At 43.4% G+C, this 20593-nt stretch overlaps 1 protein-coding gene across 8 annotated transcripts in view; it reads right to left on the bottom strand.

Annotated features, from left to right (window-relative positions):
- LOC110505409 (dimethyladenosine transferase 1, mitochondrial) overlaps window positions 1-20593 on the bottom strand; it is a 47861-nt gene that overhangs the window by 21372 nt on the left and 5896 nt on the right. For 4 of the 8 annotated variants that reach the window (XM_036962815.2, XM_036962814.2, XM_090220672.1 and 1 more), the window contains exons 2-6: window positions 20091-20239; window positions 18506-18657; window positions 18278-18386; window positions 17968-18119; window positions 17714-17833 (exon numbers count right to left, since the gene is read on the bottom strand). In XM_036962815.2, coding sequence (XP_036818710.2) covers window positions 17714-17833; window positions 17968-18119; window positions 18278-18386; window positions 18506-18657; window positions 20091-20223 — 666 coding nt within the window. In that variant the 5' untranslated portion in view covers window positions 20224-20239. The remainder of the gene's footprint in view (window positions 1-17713; window positions 17834-17967; window positions 18120-18277; window positions 18387-18505; window positions 18658-20090; window positions 20240-20593) is intronic. The other 4 variants (XM_036962817.2, XM_036962816.2, XM_090220674.1 and 1 more) reach the window with 1 other exon arrangement.

Below are 20593 nucleotides of genomic sequence, written 5' to 3'. Positions count from 1 at the left end.
AGTGTATGTAAACTTCCGACTTCAACTATATATATATACAGTGCCTTGCGAAAGTATTCGGCCCCCTTGAACTTTGCGACCTTTTGCCACATTTCAGGCTTCAAACATAAAGATATAAAACTGTATTTTTTTGTGAAGTCAACAACAAGTGGGACACAATCATGAAGTGGAACGACATTTATTGGATATTTCAAACTTTTTTAACAAATCAGAAACTGAAAAATTGGGCGTGCAAAATTATTCAGCCCCCTTAAGTTAATACTTTGTAGCGCCACCTTTTGCTGCGATTACAGCTGTAAGTCGCTTGGGGTATGTCTCTATCAGTTTTGCACATCGAGAGACTGACATTTTTTCCCATTCCTCCTTGCAAAACAGCTCGAGCTCAGTGAGGTTGGATGGAGAGCATTTGTGAACAGCAGTTTTCAGTTCTTTCCACAGATTCTCGATTGGATTCAGGTCTGGACTTTGACTTGGCCATTCTAACACCTGGATATGTTTATTTTTGAACCATTCCATTGTAGATTTTGCTTTATGTTTTGGATCATTGTCTTGTTGGAAGACAAATCTCCGTCCCAGTCTCAGGTCTTTTGCAGACTCCATCAGGTTTTCTTCCAGAATGGTCCTGTATTTGGCTCCATCCATCTTCCCAACAATTTGAACCATCTTCCCTGTCCCTGCTGAAGAAAAGCAGGCCCAAACCATGATGCTGCCACCACCATGTTTGACAGTGGGGATGGTGTGTTCAGGGTGATGAGCTGTGTTGCTTTTACGCCAAACATAACGTTTTGCATTGTTGCCAAAAAGTTCAATTTTGGTTTCATCTGACCAGAGCACCTTCTTCCACATGTTTGGTGTGTCTCCCAGGTGGCTTGTGGCAAACTTTAAACAACACTTTTTATGGATATCTTTAAGAAATGGCTTTCTTCTTGCCACTCTTCCATAAAGGCCAGATTTGTGCAATATACGACTGATTGTTGTCCTATGGACAGAGTCTCCCACCTCAGCTGTAGATCTTTGCAGTTCATCCAGAGTGGTCATGGACCTCTTGGCTGCATCTCTGATCAGTCTTCTCCTTGTATGAGCTGAAAGTTTAGAGGGACGGCCAGGTCTTGGTAGATTTGTAGTGGTCTGATACTCCTTCCATTTCAATATTATCGCTTGCACAGTGCTCCTTGGGATGTTTAAAGCTTGGGAAATCTTTTTATATCCAAATCCGGCTTTAAACTTCTTCACAACAGTATCTCGGACCTGCCTGGTTGTTCCTTGTTCTTCATGATGCTCTCTGCGCTTTTAACGGACCTCTGAGACTATCACAGTGCAGGTGCATTTATACGGAGACTTGATTACACACAGGTGGATTGTATTTATCATCATTAGTCATTTAGGTCAACATTGGATCATTCAGAGATCCTCACTGAACTTCTGGAGAGAGTTTGCTGCACTGAAAGTAAAGGGGCTGAATAATTTTGCAAGGCACTGTATATAACATACACACACACACACACACACAGCAGCTGTCTGAAAACAGCTGAATTAGACAGAAGAGACAAGAGGTTTCACTCCCTTTATAACACGTGGTCATGAAACATTACAGACCGTCTGCAAATGGGATTGAAAAAAGCAGAATCACTCTATAAAGCAGGTTCAGAATCCAGGTATCGCTTATTGCATTAGCAAGTGGCATGAAATAACTAACCCTAGGAGAGTTGTTGCAAATGGGGATTTTATGTTCAGTCTGAGCCTGAACATCATCATAATGAATGACAGCATGTGTAGGCTTGCTGCTGCTGCGTTTATACAAGTAGACTGGAACAAAAAGCAACAGCTGTTGGAGCCAGTCAGTTCAGCATGGGTACCATAAAGGAGAGTCATCTGTATCCCCCATCCCATCCTCTGGGTCCACCGAGCATCCCATCAGCCAAGCCAGCATCAAAACAGCCTAGCTAACTTGCAATCTGACTAATATGAACAGGAATGCCAGGTCAGACTGGAGAGAAATATACCCTACTAAGAACCCAAGAATCCTGGTCTTACTCCCAGCTGGGGACTAAATCCATGCGTCTCATAGAGTAGGTGGAAGTCTTAAGCCCCCATATCTGTGCTAGCCTGTAGGGTGGGTGATATATCATATTTTTAGGTATACTGGCGTGGAGCCACATACCGGTATGGATTTTTACAATAGCGTCTATAGAAGGTATTTTGATACAGTGCTAAATAAAAACTGTTCTAGACATTTGACTACTTCTCTGTCAGTTTTGTCACAGCGCCATCCAACCCGGAAGCCAGCCACACTAATGTGTCGGAGGAAACATCTGGCAACCTTGGTTAGCGCGCACTGCGCCCGGCCCGCCACAGGAGTCGCTGGTGCGCGATGAGACAAGGATTTCCCTACCGGCCAAACCCTCCCTAACCCGGACAATTGTGCGTCGCCCCACGGACCTCCCGGTCGCGGACGGTTACGTCAGAGCCTGGGCGCGAACCCAGAGTCTCTGGTGGCATAGCTGGCGCTGCAGTACAGCGCCCTTAACCACTGCGCCACCCGGGAGGATATTTCTGACTTTTTACAAAGGATCTAGACATTGCAAAACAAAAAACTATTTTGCACTAGAATCAGTCATGTATTTTCTAATTATTTTAAACACTTATACACACGGTTTATTGTCCATTAAAAACATGTGAATGCAAGAGGACTCCGATAACTAGATAGGAGATTCTCTCAGAGTAACTATCTCTTTTCTCATTACAGCTGATTACAGCCAAGTCAGCAGTGGGATGTTAGGAGAAATGTGCTTCCCTGAAACAAACATGGATTATTCAAGGCTCTCTCTCCTCTTGTTTATGCAACAGAGTGGAGATCAAATAGCAGCTCCCCTCTTGGGTAAACGTTAATAAGATCCGCTCCTCTGTGTACATTTCCTTCAAAAGGCTCTCACCTTGAGTTGCCGTCATGACAGCTCAGGGATGTGGGCTCAGCTCTGGGATGAGAGCTTTGAACCCTGCAGACTTCCAGGTATAGGGTTAATCTAACTGTATATCCCACCTTGAGCATCAAGTCGGCTCGTATAACTTGAACAGAGAACAACAAGAGATGCATGATATAGGTTGTATAGATGTAGGTGGTTATGAGACAAACTAAGCATGTGTGCGTAAATCAGCTCTTCATCCATAAACATTTTTATCAATAACATTTCACAGCTGGTATCTTCATAGTTCACCACAGAGGTATTAAATAAAAATGATTGAATCATAGGCGCGCGGGTGATGATATCACTAAACATGTTTCCATGAAGCACCTCGGGAGTCGTGATGTTGACAGGTACAAAGACGGACTTAGGCTGGGCCAAGAATCTCAACGCTCTATCAGTCATCAAAACCCAATCAGCAATAACTGCAGTGCTGTAATGCGTTGCTGAGAAACAAATCACCCAAAGCGCGCCAATATTTCACCATCGTTAATGCGAGGCTTTTTCTTCCTGACAACCATCATCTTCATGAGAGTCCATATTAGAGAAAATATGGTCATCAACAGCAGCTGGAAATGACCTTGCATTGTCCAAGACTATGCCCCTCCTGTTCCAGCACACATCCGAGAGGCTGGGGGGAGTAATGGCAATGACCTTGCTGCTGCTGTAAAGCGCTGAGAGAAGCAGTATGAGCTACGCTAGGCTAGATGACAAACAGGGGGGCTGTAAGAAAACAAGACACCCTGACAGTTCAAAGGAGCATTTTAATATTTCAGATCACCATAAGCATCAGAAAAGATTGGCTAAAGGTAAGGTACACTACAACTACACAGTGGGAATTGAAACAGGCCTTTCCTCACTTAATTATTAAGCATTGTCTGAAGAGGGATAAGACTGGTTTGGAAAGTGTTAAAGAAACAAAAACGCATTGTGGAATCTACAAAACATATATATTGTTTGTGAAATGCAGAGTCCTTTGAGCTACAGTACTTTCATTAGTCTAGCAAGCCTGAAACAAATTAATATAAAATTATGTTTTTGCACCACAGACACATTTTTTCCCAGAAGTGTATTGTGTTTGTGTGAAAAACACACGGCTCAATTGAAGCGCTCACTGAACAGGCTGAGAAGAAGTTGTAAAATCACAGCGCTTGAAGTTTTAATTAGTATCTTCAAAAAACACAGTAGAGTTGACAGCTTATGGACTGATCCTTTCAATACTATAGCTCCTTTTTCTCCGACTTGCATAGTGTTTCACAGAACCCGCCTGTGATTGCCTGTTTGAAGCTGACCTTCTTTTCCTGAAACATGGCCAGGATTCCTCCACTAGCTTGTTTTCAGAATACCTAAATGTTTTTTGGCATGGGATGTTGTTCATGTTAAACAGACAGGATTTAGAAAACACACGCCATTGAGTAGCGGCTAAACCAGCATTCATTTAAGATAAGAGGGGCAATAGATCTCTCAAGATATTGATAAGCAAACTCCGACCAACCTAGGCATTTTTTGAGGGAGGGTGAAGTATTTTTAGCTTTTTTTTTACCTTGGGACTATGATGAATCGAGTCCAAGCCCTCAGGCGTTTACCGCTCTGCACCGAGTCATTGAAATAACTTTCTTATACTCTTGATACCATGGTTGACCCCGTTTATAGGATAGGAATAGGCTTAGATGAATTGTGCTGTAGTACAACGTGCTCTAGGAGGAACACCTATACAGGCTCACTGTATAAATCTATTGGTTATATTTGTTGAGGAGAGAGTTCGGCTATTTCCCTTACAAAGATACTGAGAAAGACAATGATCTGGCATCATTGTCCTTGCCACTATACAAAACTGGGAAAAAACTACAGTACATTTTACACTGAACTAAAATACAAACACAACATGTAAAGTGTTGGTCCCATGTTTCACAAGCTGAAATAAAGAAATCCCACAAATGCTTATTTCTCTCAAAGTTTGTGTGCAAATTTGTTTATATCCCTGTCAGAAAGCATTTCTCCTTTGCCAAGATAATCCATGTACCTGACAGGTGTGGCTTATTAGGAAGCTGATTAAACAGCATGATCATTAGACAGACGGGGGGGTGTGTCAAGAGCAAGTGCTGGTTAAGTGTTCTTTTTTATTTATTTTGGGGGGGAGGGGGGAGGGGGTTGAGGTGAGGATAATTTAAGATACTGTTTGAAGAGGTAGGGTTTCAGATGTTCTCTGAAGATGAGCAGGGACTCTGCTGTCCTAGCTTTGGGAGGAAGCTGGTTCCAACGTTGGGGTGCCAGGACAGAGAAGGGCTGAGCGGGAGGTGTCCTCCCATAGGGGTGGGAGGGCCAAGAGACCTGAGGTGGCAGAACGGAGTGCTCGGGTTGGGGTGTAGGGTTTGAGCATAGCCTGAAGGTAGGGAGGGGCAGTTCCTCTTGCTATTCCATAGGTAAGCACCATGGTCTTGTAGTGGATGCAAGCTTTCAACTGGAAGCCAGTGGAGTGTGTGGAGGAGCAGGGTGACATGAGAGAACTTGAAAGGGAAGGTTGAAAAACAGGTGGGCTAATGCATTCTGGATAAATTGCAGGGGTTTGCTGGCAAAAGCGGGGAGCCCAGTCAACAGTGAGTTGTGGTAGTCCAGACGGGAGAGGACAAGTGCCTGGATTAGGACCTGCGCCGCTTCCTGTGTGAGGTAGGACCATACTCTACAGATGTTGTAGAGCATGAACCTGCAGGAGCAGGTCACTGGTTGATGTTTGCAGAGAACGTAAGGGTGTTGTCCAGGGTCATGCCAAGGTTCTTTGCACTCTGGGAGGGCGACACTGTGGAGTTGTGACCCGTGATGTAGAGGTCTTTGAGCGGGCAGGCCTTCCCTGCAGTTCCGTCTTGTCGAGGTTGAGCTTGATGTGGTGGGCCGACATCCAAGTTGAGTGTGAAAAGTAATTGAGAGTCATCCGCATAGCAATGATAGGAGAGACCCTGTGAGGATATGACTGAGCCGAGTGACTTGGTGTATAGAGAGAAGAGGAGGGCCTAGAACCGAGCCCTGTGAGACACCAGTAGTGAGAGTACGTGGTGCAGACACAGATCCTCTCTACGTCACCTGGTAGGAGTGGCCTGTCAGGTAGGATTTTATTTCAACCTTTATTTATCTACGCAAGTCAGTTAAGAACAAATTCTTATTTACAATGACGGCCTACCCTGGCCAAACCCTAACGACGCTGGGGCAATTGTGCGCTGCCCTATGGGACTCCCAATCACAGCCGGTTGTCATACAGCCTGGAATTGAACCAGGGCCTGTAGTGATGAGATGCAGTGCCTTAGACCGATGCGCCACTCGGGAGCCCAATTAAGGAGGAAGGAGAATGTGGAAGAGTTTCCTAGGGTTGAAATTTAATGTGGCAGAAAGTGGCTTTAGCAGCAGATACAGAGGAAGAGAAGATGGGTCCCCCGGAAGTTTAGTTTCCCTCCATTTTTACTCAGCTGCCCACAGCCTTGTTCTGTAAGCTCGCAATGAGTCACTCAGCCACGGAGCAGGAGGGCCGAGCCCGCCGGGAGGAAAGGGGACAGTGCGAGTCATAGGATTGCAGAAAGGGGAGGAGAGTAGGGTCGAAGAGGCAGAATCAGGTGAGTGGACAAGTGACAGTATGGAATTCAAATGAGGAGTTGGACAGGTGAGAGAAGGAGAAAGAAAATCTCCACTTGAGTAGACCTGTGCCACCACCGCAACGACCAGATGCTCTCGGAATATGAGAGAAAATATAGTCAGATGTTCTCTGGGGTGATCCATGTCTGTCAGGGCCAAAAAGTCAGGAGACTGAAGGGCAGCAAAGGCTGAGATGAACTCTACGTTCTTGACCGCAGATAGCCATTCCCAAACACTGCCAGAGATCCGAAATTTCACATGGGCTGTGCGTGCAGGGGACACTAAAATTAGAAGGGTTGCAGCCAAGTGGTGGGGAGCGTCTGTAAAGCCTACAGGGAGAGGTGCGAACACCTTTAGAAAACGCACACAGTTGACAAAGCTACAAAAGAGCAAAATGAGATCTGTAAACAACTAGCTAAGATACTCAAATGAGAGCTGGGTGTGGAGCCTTCCTCTCTTTCCTTCCTCTAAACTCGGCAAAGCTGTCTTAGTTTTTCGGCGACGGTCTTAGTTGAGACAAAATAGCCACTGACTACAACCACTGCTTACAGCTACCGCTGAGAAACCAGGGGAGACTGAAGAACTAACAATAATTGCCAATTGCCTAGCAGAGGTGGAGAGCACACTTCCCTGCACTAATTGCTGATTGCCTAGGAGAGGTGAACCCCCCCCCCTCAATACAGCCACTGATTACCCAAAACAAGTCATAAATTGCCCTGCCCCTTGATCCTGGTTGATCCAGCATTTCACACACCAAGTAGGCCACTGGGAAGACAGGCTGCACTGAAAGTAGATGGCCCTATCTAGCAACAAAAAAAGTACTAGACCACAACAGATAAAGACAAAATTATATACTTTTCACTCCTGGAGATATCAGGAGCCCTCTAGCTATAGAATGAAGCACACGAGATGGCGCTTGAGAAGCTGGTTATAAACACTCAGAAAAGAGATGAAACCACTCCCCCTCCAATACAGCCACTGATTACTAAAACAAGTCACAAATTGCCCTGCCCCTTGATGCTGGTTGATGTGTCACGCAATACAATGCCATAGATGTCTCAAGTTGAGGGAGCGTGACTGCAGGAATGTCCACCCGAGCTGTTGCCAGAGAATTTAATGTTCATTTCTCTACCATAAACTGTCTCCAATGTCATCTTAGAGAATTTGGTAGTACGTCCAACCAGCCTCACAACCGCAGACCACGTGTAACCACGCCACCTCCACATCTCTATTCTTCACTTGTGGGATCATCTGAGGAGTATTTACAGTGCCTTGCGAAAGTATTCGGCCCCCTTGAACTTTGCGACCTTTTGCCACATTTCAGGCTTCAAACATAAAGATATAAAACTGCATTTTTTTGTGAAGAATCAACAACAAGTGGGACACAATCATGAAGTGGAACGACATTTATTGGATATTTCAAACTTTTTTAACAAATCAAAAACTGAAAAATTGGGCGTGCAAAATTATTCAGCCCCCTTAAGTTAATACTTTGTAGCGCCACCTTTTGCAGCGATTACAGCTGTAAGTCGCTTGGGGTATGTCTCTCAGTTTTGCACATCGAGAGACTGACATTTTTTCCCATTCCTCCTTGCAAAACAGCTCGAGCTCAGTGAGGTTGGATGGAGAGCATTTGTGAACAGCAGTTTTCAGTTCTTTCCACAGATTCTCGATTGGATTCAGGTCTGGACTTTGACTTGGCCATTCTAACACCTGGATATGTTTATTTTTGAACCATTCCATTGTAGATTTTACTTTATGTTTTGGATCATTGTCTTGTTGGAAAACAAATCTCCGTCCCAGTCTCAGGTCTTTTGCAGACTCCATCAGGTTTTCTTCCAGAATGGTCCTGTATTTGGCTCCATCCATCTTCCCACCAATTTTAACCATCTTCCCTGTCCCTGCTGAAGAAAAGCAGGCCCAAACCATGATGCTGCCACCACCATGTTTGACAGTGGGGATGGTGTGTTCAGGGTGATGGGCTGTTTTGCTTTAACGCCAAACATAACGTTTTGCATTGTTGCCAAAAAGTTCAATTTTGGTTTCATCTGACCAGAGCACCTTCTTCCACATGTTTGGTGTGTCTCCCAGGTGGCTTGTGGCAAACTTTAAACAACACTTTTTATGGATATCTTTAAGAAATGGCTTTCTTCTTGCCACTCTTCCATAAAGGCCAGATTTGTGCAATATATGACTGATTGTTGTCCTATGGACAGAGTCTCCCACCTCAGCTGTAGATCTCTGCAGTTCATCCAGAGTGATCATGGGCCTCTTGGCTGCATCTCTGATCAGTCTTCTCCTTGTATGAGCTGAAAGTTTAGAGGGACGGCCAGGTCTTGGTAGATTTGCAGTGGTCTGATACTCCTTCCATTTCAATATTATCGCTTGCACAGTGCTCCTTGGGATGTTTAAAGCTTGGGAAATATTTTTGTATCCAAATCCGGCTTTAAACTTCTTCACAACAGTATCTCGGACCTGCCTGGTGTGTTCCTTGTTCTTCATGATGCTCTCTGCGCTTTTAACGGACCTCTGAGACTATCACAGTGCAGGTGCATTTATACGGAGACTTGATTACACACAGGTGGATTGTATTTATCATCATTAGTCATTTAGGTCAACATTGGATCATTCAGAGATCCTCACTGAACTTCTGGAGAGAGTTTGCTGCACTGAAAGTAAAGGGGCTGAATAATTTTGCACGCCCAATTTTTCAGTTTTTGATTTGTTAAAAAAGTTTGAAATATCCAATAAATGTCGTTCCACTTCATGATTGTGTCCCACTTGTTGTTGATTCTTCACAAAAAAATACAGTTTTATATCTTTGTTTGAAGCCTGAAATGTGGCAAAAGGTCGCAAAGTTCAAGGGGGCCGAATACTTTCGCAAGGCACTGTATGTCTGCAATAAAGCCCTTTTGTGGGGGAAAACTCATTGGCTATGCCTGGCTCCCCAGTGGGTAGGGCTGGCTGTCTAGTGGGTGGGCCTATGCCCTTCCAGGCCCACCCATGGCTGCACCCCTGCCCAGTCATGTGAAATCTATAGGTTAGGGCCTAATTAATTAATTTCAATTGACTGATTTACTTACTTTGACTCAGTGAAATCATATTTATGTTCAGTATACAATACATTTATGGTGAACAGCATATGGAATCTGCATCTATGGCAGTCTGGAATGGCTCTTCATTGGCCAAATCTCAGTATCTGACACCAATGAGCCACAAGAGATCCACAATGCAGAGCGAACAGTATTCATTTCACCAGCAGTCATATGGCCCGTGGTCCTCAGTAGGGGCTATGTACAAGGAAAACATCTGTACGGCCCTCCCCCTCAGAGACAGAGACTGTGGGTTTCCTATTACTCAGGGTGGCTGGTGACGGCCCCAGACAACCATCTGCTGGAGGTCCGCTTCACTCTCCCTTCAGTTCCATCAACGTCATGAATCTGTCTCCGGGCGTTCTCCTCTCCTACGGCATGTGGAGGACACACTGACTGCAAGCCGCAGCATTCCAACTCCTACTGCTCTGTCTCCCCCACTCCCTCTCCACCTCCCATTCTCTCCATCTCTAAATCTCTGTCCTACCCTTTCCTCATGCAGGGCTGTGTGTGGAGCTTGGAGGCCTGGGGGTCTACTGTGGAGAAGCAGCACTCTAGGACGTGATGGAGTGGCTCTTAGACTTATAGAGCAGTCAATTACAGGCAGATTTTAATCACATTCTGCCAGGAAAGAACTGTGCAGGCTAGAAGAGAGGATGAAATGGATGGGCAAGTCTCGCTGATATGTTTTCCACTCTTCATACAAATCAACCTCAATTTTAAGTAAGGCAGTGAGAAAAGCAGGGTTGGCTGAAAAACAACACGCTATGATGTTGAAGGCAAATGACCACAACAGTGTCACATGATCTCCGGTCTCTGCAGCTGAGGTCACAAACTCCTTGACCCTCCGTCAGAATATTAATCAGATACAGCCATTAATGTACTTCATGTGCTTTCCATTAAGCCAATAAAACCATTTGTTTTTTTCTGAACATAAAAATGTACACTACGGTTCAAAAGTTTGGGGTCACTTAGAAATGTCCTTGTTTTTTATAAGAAAAGCACATTTTTTGTCCATTAAAATAACATCAAATTGATCAGAAATACAGTGTAGATACTGTTGATGTTGTAAATGACTATTGTAGCTGGAAAGGCTGATTTCTAATGGAATATCTACGTAGGCGTACAGAGGCCCATTATCAGCAACCATCACTTACTTCTGTGTTCCAATGGCACGTTGTGTTAGCTAATCCAAGTTTATCATTTTAAAAGGCTAATTAATCATTAGAAAACCCTTTTGCAATTATGCTAGCAAAGCTGAAAACTGTTCTGGTTAAAGAAGCAATGAAACTGGCCTTCTTTAGACTAGTTGAGTATTTGGAGTATCAGCATTTGTGGGTTCGATAACAGGCTCAAAATGGCCAGAAACAAAGACATGTCTTCTGAAACTCGTCAGTCTATTCTTGTTCTGAGAAATGAAAGCAATTCCACGTGAGAAATTGTCAAGAAACTGAAGATCTCGTACAACGCTGTGTACTACTCCCTTCACAGAACAGCGCAAAACTGTCGTTTCCAGCTACAATAGTCCTTTACAACATTAACAATGTCTACACTGTATTTCTGATCAATTTGACGTTATTTTAAAATGGACAAGAAATGTGCTTTTCTTTCAAAAACAAGGACATTTCGAAGTGACCCCAAACTTTTGAACGGTAGTGTAATTTAAAAATGTACAAATGACCTGTATCGCCATTCACCACCGCACTGGCTACCTCTGTAACATTGTCTACGTTTAGACAGGCAGCGCAACTGACATTTTTTCCACTAATAGGTTTTTTGACCAATCACATCAGATCTTTTTCCAGAGCTAATCTGATTGGTCAAAAGACCAAATAGTTTAAAAAATATATCAGAATTGCGCTGCCTTTCTAAACGTTACAGCCAACGTTACAGAGGTAGCCAGTACGTTAATTCCAAAGGTGAGATAATGCAAAGGATAAGGCCCATCTCCTCACGACAGGTCAATATGGGCCAGCAGCTGCTAATGTAAAATGGATTCAATGTTTCCTCCCATCTAATCACCAGTCAGCTACAATGTGCCTCTCTTTCCCTCAGGTTAAAATGTATTATAAACTGGGTGGTTCAAGCCCTGAATGCTGATTGGGTAAAATCTGTAGTATATCAGACGACAGATATGAAAAGAAATTCATTTTTGCTGTTTTAATTACGTTGGTAACCAGTTTATATAATAGCAATAGGGGACCTCGGGGTGTTATATGGCCAATATACCATGGCTAATGGCTTTACCAGGCACTCCGTGTTGCGTTGTGCATAAGAATAGCCCTTAGCCGTGGTATATTGACCATATACCACACCTCTTCAGGCCTTATTGCCAAATTAAACACTTAATTAATTGCCATTTTCTCTCCATTGGGTTTTAAAATGTTCAATTGATTAATTGTTGTTTGTTGGTTAGAGCGTACAACTATTAAATGCATTTTCACCACCAAGGTGAGGGGGGGGCTGACACGGTCCCTGCTTCTAAAAATGGGAGTTAGCAGTGTGTTGTGTGGGGCATCAGATTCTGTGTGACACATTTTCTTAGAACTGTTGACAAGTATAATTACAGCTACGCAGCAGCAATGTTCCTTCATCTGTATTAATGAATTGATCCAACGCTACAGAGAGAGCAAGATAACACCACCAATTAGATTAGATGTGTTGGATTTGTCTAGCTCGGCTATGTGAACGCTCCCCTCTATCTAAGAACGAACCCTGCTCCACCAGGCCTCCCCAGACAGAGACACACAGCCGTCCGCAATACAGCTTCACTCTCCAATACCCATCCTACCTCGTATGCATTGCTTCTTAGCATTGATATGGTCAGTAGTAGATTTCTTGGCCGAATAACTCCCACTGATGTACTCTCATACTACTGTACTGCCTCAGAAGCAGTTAATTGACAAGAGTGTGAGTTGGGAAGTGACAAAGAGCTCTTCAGGACACAAATAATAATCAATGACTTTTCTCTTAATTTAGCCATCTTACATATAAAACCTTATTTGTTCATCAATAACTGTGAATAACTCACCAAAGGTTAATGAGAAGGCTGTGCTTGAAAGGATGCACATAACTCTGCAATGTTGGGTTGTATTGGAGAGAGTCTTAGTCTTTTTCCACACACAGTCTGTGCCTGTATTTAGTTTTCATGCTAGTGAGGGCCGAGAATCCACTCTCACATAGGTACGTAGTTGGGCATCAGGCAGGATACTCTGAGTGCAGCCCTATCCAGAAATCTGGCAGTGGCTTCTGATGAAATTTTCACAGAACTGCTTGTTGCCCTTTCGATGAGGCTCTCTTGTTCAGTCATCGGTAAGTGGACTGGAGGCAGGGCATGAAAGGGATAACGAATCCAGTTGATTGTGTCATCCGTTTCGGGAAAGTACCTGCGTAATTTCGCACCCAACTCACTCAAGTGCTTCGCTACATCACATTTGACATTGTTCGTAAGTTGAGTTCATTTGCACACAAAAAATCATACAATGATGGAAAGACCTGTGTGTTGTCCTTGTTAATGCAGACAGAGAAGAACTCCAACTTCTTAATCATAGCCTCAATTTTGTCCCACACATTGAATATAGTTGCGGAGAGTCCCTGTAATCCTAGATTCAGGAACTCTTTATTAATTATTTGACTAGGCTACCTGTATTTGACATTGTGTTGTTATTTCGCTGAACACTAGATGGTTTAATTTTATTTTTGGCAGTGAAACGAGGCTACTCAGGCGAGAGAAAAAATCTCACCCAAATGTATAGCCCCGTAAAAAAAAAAAAAAAATTATCACATTTTTATTTGGCGTACCCCCGATGGCATTGTCCCCAGTTTGGGAATACCTGCCCTACAACATCCATAGAGTACGACCCTACCTCACACAGGAAGCTGCGCAGGTCCTAATCCAGGCACTTGTCCTCTCCCATCTGGACTACCGCAACTCGCTGTTGGTTGGGCTCTCCGCTTGTGCCATCAAACCCCTGCAACTATCCAGAACGCAGAAGCCCGCCTGTTTTTCAACCTTCCCTTTCAAGTTCTCTCGTCACCCTGCTACTCCACACACTCCACTGGCTTCCAGTTGAAAGCTTGCATCCACTACAAGACCATGGTGCTTACCTATGGAATAGCAAGAGGAACTGACCCTCCCTACCTTCAGGCTATGCTCAAACCCTACACCCCAACCCGAGCACTCCGTTCTGCCACCTCAGGTCTCTTGGCCCTCACACCCCGATGGGAGGACAGCTCCCGCTCAGCTCTTCTCTGTCCTGGCACCACAATGGTGGAATCAGCTTCCTCATGAAGCTAGGACAGCAGAGTCCTTGCCCATCTTCCGAGAACATCTGAAACCCTACCTCTTCAAACAGTATCTTAAATTATCCTCCTCCTCCTCACCTCGACCCCCCCACACAAAAAATAAATAACACTTAGCCAGCACTTGCCCTTGATCCCCCCCTTCTAGCTCTGACTCTACTGACAGCTACTTTGAGAATTGTTTTTTTGCCTGTGATATGTGATTCTCCCACCTGGCTACTGTATCTTAAGATTAATGCACTAACTAAGTTGCTCTGGATAAGAGCGTCTGCTAAATGACTGAAACTTAAAATCATGGCTATCCTACATAACCATGCATGAGCACAAATGAACAACTGCAGCACAAACACATACTACTCAGACCCACATACACGCAGGCCTGCGCACATACACGCATGGCACGTGTACATTTAGACACACTCGGACACACACACAAGAACACACAGAGATAGCGTAAAAGCTGCCTCAGCGTGATAAAATAATCATTGAAGCTATTTCTTCTAAGAGAATGAACAATCAGCCCTAGTTTCATTCACTTCACTGCTCCTCTGTTCTTCCCTTACTCCATCCATTCCATACAGATGAAATATTTACTAACAGAGGGCTTTCAAAGAGGGACAACTTCTTCAGGGGACCCAAGTCCAACCTAAAGCCCATCCCCCCAAGAACAGAGAAACATCATTCTCTGTAGTCTGTATCCTAGGCCTATAATTGTACATAATAATCATTCCCCTCACCAGTTTCACAGACCTAAGACTGTGAAAGGGATCGAGCTCTCATTACTGCTCTGTGTGATAGCACTGCATCTCAAATACCCACCAGGCATAATTACCCAATTGTCACAATTCCGAAGACACTTCTGAGACAACATTGATTTAACGCAGCCGTAATGAACCCTTGTACTGTACGTGTCTCATAAAGAGTCGAGTGACAGTAGCAGAAAGACTTGAATGACAAAGAAATGGGGGCAATGGAGGAAGAGGAGAACAGAGAGTAAACAGGGGCCACACGTTATGTGGATAGTCCGGACTTTCCGTCTGTAGATGCTCTAACAGACTATCTGTTGATAAGCAACGGCTTGTTAAAGTTACGGTTAGTGTTTTGAACAAGGGTAAGGTTTAAGAGCTGGGACGATATACCAAAAAAATGACTTATACCAACACGGCCTTCCTCTTTCCAAAGCATTTTGCTTACGTTGGTCATTTTCTGCGACTTGCTACACAACGTTTCTGTAGATTGTTCTAAAACCATTATATGGTCAACGGCAATATATGCATTGTGTTGATTCCTACTTTGAAAGTATCTGCCTGTCCCTGTTTCACTGTCGCCTGCTGACTCTCATTCCCTCTCCCCACTGTGCGCACAGAGGAGGGAGAGATGCATTCTAAGCAGCACAGGCATGTGACCGTTGCTTAAAGGGGTATTGCTGGAAAGGCAGTTTTCAAAGCAGCTACTGTTGTTCTAGTTCCAGGGAGGAGAGTAGAGGTTGACCGACTATGATTTTTCAACGCCGATACCGATTATTGGAGGACCAAAAAAGCCGATACCGATTAATCGGCCGATTTAAAAAAAGATATATATATATATATATATATATATATATATATTTTATTATTATTATTTTTATTTTTTTATATAATAATGACAATTACAACAATACTGAATGAACACTTATTTTAACTTAATATAATACATCAATAAAATCTATTTAGCCTCAAGTAAATAATGAAACATGTTCAATTTGGTTTAAATAATGCAAAAACAAAGTGTTGAAGAAAGTAAAAGTGCAATATGTGCTATGTAAGAAAGTTAACATTTAAGTTCCTTGCACAGAACATGAGAACATATGAAAGCTGGTGGTTCCTTTTAACATGAGTCTTCAATATTCCCAGGTTAGAAGTTTTAGGTTGTAGTTATTATAGGAATTATAAGACTATTTCCCTCTATACCATTTGTATTTCATTAACCTTTGACTATTGGATGTTCTTATGGGCACTTTAGTATTGCCAGTGTAACAGTATAGCTTCCATCCCTCTCCTCGCTCCTCCATGCGCTCGAACCAGCAACACAACGACAACAGCCACCATCGAAGCAGCGTTACCCATGCAGAGCAAGGGGAACAACTACTAGAAGGCTCAGAGCGAGTGACGTTTGAAACGCTATTAGCGCGCGCTAACTAGCTAGCCATTTCACATCGGTTACACCAGCCTCATCTCGGGAGTTGATAGGTTTGAAGTCATAAACAGCGCAATGCTTGACGCACAACGAAGAGCTGCTGGCAAAACGCACAAAATTGCTGTTTGAATGAATGTTTACGTGCCTGTTTTTGCCTACCACCGCTCAGTCAGATACTTAGATACTTGTATTCTCAGTCAGATTATATGCAAGGCAGGACACGCTAGATAATATCTAGTAATATCAAACATGTGTAGTTAACTAGTGATTATGATTGATTGTTTTTTATAAGATAAGTTTAACGCTAGCTAGCAACTTATCTTGGCTTACTGCATTCGCGTAACAGGCAGTCTCCTTGTGGAGTGCAACGAGAGAGAGGCAGGTCGTTATTGCATTGGACTAGTTAACTGTAAGGTTGCAAGATTGGATCCCCTGAGCTTACAAGGTGAAAATCTGTCGTTCTGCCCCTGAACGAGGCAGTTAACCCACCGTTCCTAGACCGTCATTGAAAATAAGAATGTCTTCTTAACTGACTTGCCTAGTTAAATAAAGGTATAAAAAAAAAAATTGGGCAAATCGGCGCCCAAAAATACTGATTTCCGATTGTTATGAAAACTTGAAATCGGCCCTAATTAATCGGCCATTCTGATTAATCGGTCGACCTCTAGAGGAAAGTCACAGCTTTCTGGGAATATATCATGCATTTCTCACCTCTTAATATTGAGTTCACGCCACCCATTTACAACTGGAGAAGGCTGTAGTTAGTATCGTTTTGATGCCCAGCAGTGTTGCAGTTCTTCACACACAAACCGGTGCGCTTGGCACCTACTACCATACCCAGTTCAAATGGCACTTCAATATGTTTGTCTTGCCCCTTCACCATCTGAATGGCACACATCCATGTCTAAACAGTCTCAAGGCTTAAAACTCCTTATTTAACCTGTCCCCTTCATCTACACTGCTTTGAAGTGGATTTAACAGGTGACATCAATAAGGGATCATAGCTTTCACCTGGTCAATCTATCTCATAGAAAGAGCAGGTGTTCATAATGTTTTGTACACTCAGTGTAGCTTATAGGCCAATATGCACAAAGATGCCAAAAAGAAGTCTGCTAATTCTGGATCCAATTTTGACAGGTTGCACATCAAAATATAATCATGTATTTCCTGGATATGTTCGATGAAATAGCTTAATTTTTTAAAATCATAGACCACCATTTCAGTTGTCTTACTTGACACTGGAAAAAAAAGGTCTCGGGCTCTGCCGCTAAGTAACTGTCCATTTAAAACATTATCATTGTATTTGTTGTTATCGAGCAAAAAACAGTTCTATGACTTTTTGTCCATATCGCCCAGCTGTAGCACCTCCCCAAAAAATAATTGATCGTAATTTAGAGCAGATTTATCATTATCGCAAATAATTGTCAATTTATCGCGGTCTGGATTTTTGTCATCATCAACTTTGTCACCATGGAGCATTGTCATTATCATCTATGATATACAGCCAAGATGGTGTGTGCGTGTGTAGTGGGCAGAGTAAAGCAGAGCGTGGGGTCCTACCTCAGGTTTGGGGATGAAGGCCCGTCCTGGGATAGTGAAGCAGCTCTTTACAGTACAGAGGTACTGGGCCATGATGGACAGACGACTCCTCTGTCTGCTGGCTGTGCTGGCTGTCAACCTCTGGAGAGGAGAACCCAACATATTCGGTCTGTATAATTTATACCCCTGAACAGTAGATCATTGCTGAATAATAAAAATGGAAATTCAGGAAAACCGTCTGAGTGAGAATAAACAGTACTGGACAGCACACATACTTCTGCCACCTCTTTCTGGAAGGTAAGGGTCAGTCTGGTCCGGCCGTAAACAAAGGGTCCAGTTCTGTTGGATATGTTCTCCAGCCACTTGATGATGAGAGGAGTGGACACACTGAAGGGAAGGTTCCCTATGATATGCAGGTCCGGTGGATCTGAGCAGGGACAGATGTAGTCAACAACACTGTTGCATGTTGCAAAACATGGCACAAAATCAATGTACTTATTGTTCCAGACATAAAGCAATCTAGTAGGCACTTCCATCAACCAGGCAAGTGACAAATCTACCTATCTACTTTTTCATCTCACTCACCATCCTCCCATGCCTTGGTTATGACTTCTGGGAATCCTCTGTCCATTCTGTATGTGAGTATGTCACCATGGACAACCCTGAGCTTCCCTGGTGCTGCTTCAGACAAGAGCTGAGGAAACGGACATGGCATCTTACAGGTACTTGAGAATTTAAAAACGACTTTACCGTTTCTCATTTCTATAATTATTTGAAAGACAACCCTCTCCTGCATGTTCTCCTGTTAGGTACCTTTAGTCCAGGTATAAAGCGGTTGTCCTTCTCCACCACCAGCAGGTCTGCAGCCCCAGCGTTGAGGATGGAGCGGGTCAGACCTCCAGGTCCAGGACCCACCTCACACACATGGGCGTCCCTCAGACTGCCTGCCTGGCGCACAATCTTATCTACACAAGTTGAGAAAACACACAGCGACCAGGGTGTACTACTTACTCACATTGGAATGGGTTGGATATAATAAAGGTGAACAATGTACAAATTACTGCCAAATTACAGGAAACACTTGAGTAAATGAAGGATACGAACTATATTGAAAGCAGGTGCTTCCACACAGGTGTGATCCCTCAGTATATTAAGCAATTAACATCCCATCATGCTTAGGGTCATGTATAAAAATGCCCAGTTGCCCATTATTTTGGCTACCATGGCTAAAAGAAGAGATATCAGTGACTTTGAAAAAGGGGTCTCAAAGGAGCATAGGGGGTTTAAAGGGTGTGTGTGTGTCTCAGTCACCAGATCTCAACCCAATTGAACACTTATGGAGATTCTGGAGCCACACCTGAGACAGTGTTTTCAACCACCACCAACAAAACAACAAATTCTGGAATTTTTCATGGAGGAATGGTGTCGCATCTCTGCAATATAAGAGTTCCAGACACTTATAGAATCTATGCCAAAGTACATTTAGGGCCTTGTAAAAAAGGAGAATGAGGACAGAATCCAGACATTAAGATGGAATTCAACAATATAAACTAGTATTTGCATCAATCCAGTGGCCATTTGTTTTGCTAACTCTGCAGTCACATAAGCACAGAATCGCTAACCCAAAAAACCCTCTCTTGCTTGTGCCCACTTACATTAAAGGTTATCTAGGCCTACACCCAAAAAAATCCACATTTCTTTTCCCAGACCTCAAGTCAGTAGGCTAGTGTGGTTTAATCATTGTTGTGGACTTAAAACATTTAGTTATTTTTCTATTTAAAAAAATCTGATTTACCAAAATTGGTAAACTGAAACCTGAAGAAAAAGAGAAAGAAAAAATAAGACTGATTAAAATTAATAAAACAGAATCAGGGGGGGGAAATACAATAAATGTAATTGGGCCCTAAGCATTGAATCTGTTTTGGTGGCCCAACACCCTATTAAATCACTATGTTGGTGTTTCCTTTATTTTGGCAGTTACCTGTATCAATGCACTATGCATCTTTTATTATGACATTCTGATATTCAAGAATAGTGGCTTCCTTATGTATATGACTTGCAGGCTAAATAAAGGAGGGTAGTGGCACTGTATTTTAGCATAGGCATATGCCTGGCTCCCAGCTCTCCTTGGCAAAGCTGGCTATGCTTCTTTAATGCTTTTATCTAAAACAGAAACCTTGTTCAAGGGCACCAGATCAGATCTGCAGCACTGCATCACTGATAGAATCACATCGGTAGTGTCTGCTGCTTGTGGACAAGCCTATGTGGGCACTTCAGTCCAGTACACTAAATGTGATGTGAACAGGGGGAAGGAAAAACACCATCGCGTCCTCATTGTGTAGAAGACACAGTGTACCAGGTGTTGGTGCATTGCAGCTAGAGGAGGCAGCTGACTCACCTGTGAGCCTCATGTCCAGTAGAAAGTTCTGGGACAGCTGTTTCTCTGCTCGCAGGTTGTACAGTTTGATTACCTCCCCAATGGTGGGCAGGGGAGGCAGGCGAAATGACGCAATCTTTGTGGGACCCGCCATCCCTCAAACCGTTCTGCTGTGCAAATATAAAGGGCGGTACTGTAGTAAGAATATGATGATTAATGCACCTCTTCAATAGGGGAGCAATTACGCCGAGAGGGTAAATGTCAGAGTAATTAGTGACAGTTTAGAGATCCGGGGATTATCTGCTAATCTCCCATAATGACGACAATCATGCTCATGCATCCAGGCTCCATTTTAGAGCGCAACGATAATATGAATTAGGAATTCGAAAGAAGATACTCTATTAAAAGCACAACTGCCATTGTCAAGGAATGATCAACAGCAGCGAGAGAAAATACATGGTGTAACATTTCTGAGGATTAAAAACATGATCTTGATCGCCACCCAGTGGATCAACCTACACTGT

The sequence above is a fragment of the Oncorhynchus mykiss genome, chromosome 25 (genome assembly GCF_057628025.1).
Source record: "Oncorhynchus mykiss isolate SJ-2025 chromosome 25, ASM5762802v1, whole genome shotgun sequence".
Taxonomy (NCBI): Eukaryota; Metazoa; Chordata; class Actinopteri; order Salmoniformes; family Salmonidae; genus Oncorhynchus; species Oncorhynchus mykiss.
The sequence above is the reverse complement of the archived record's forward strand: the minus strand, read 5'-3'. Positions and strand labels throughout refer to the sequence as shown.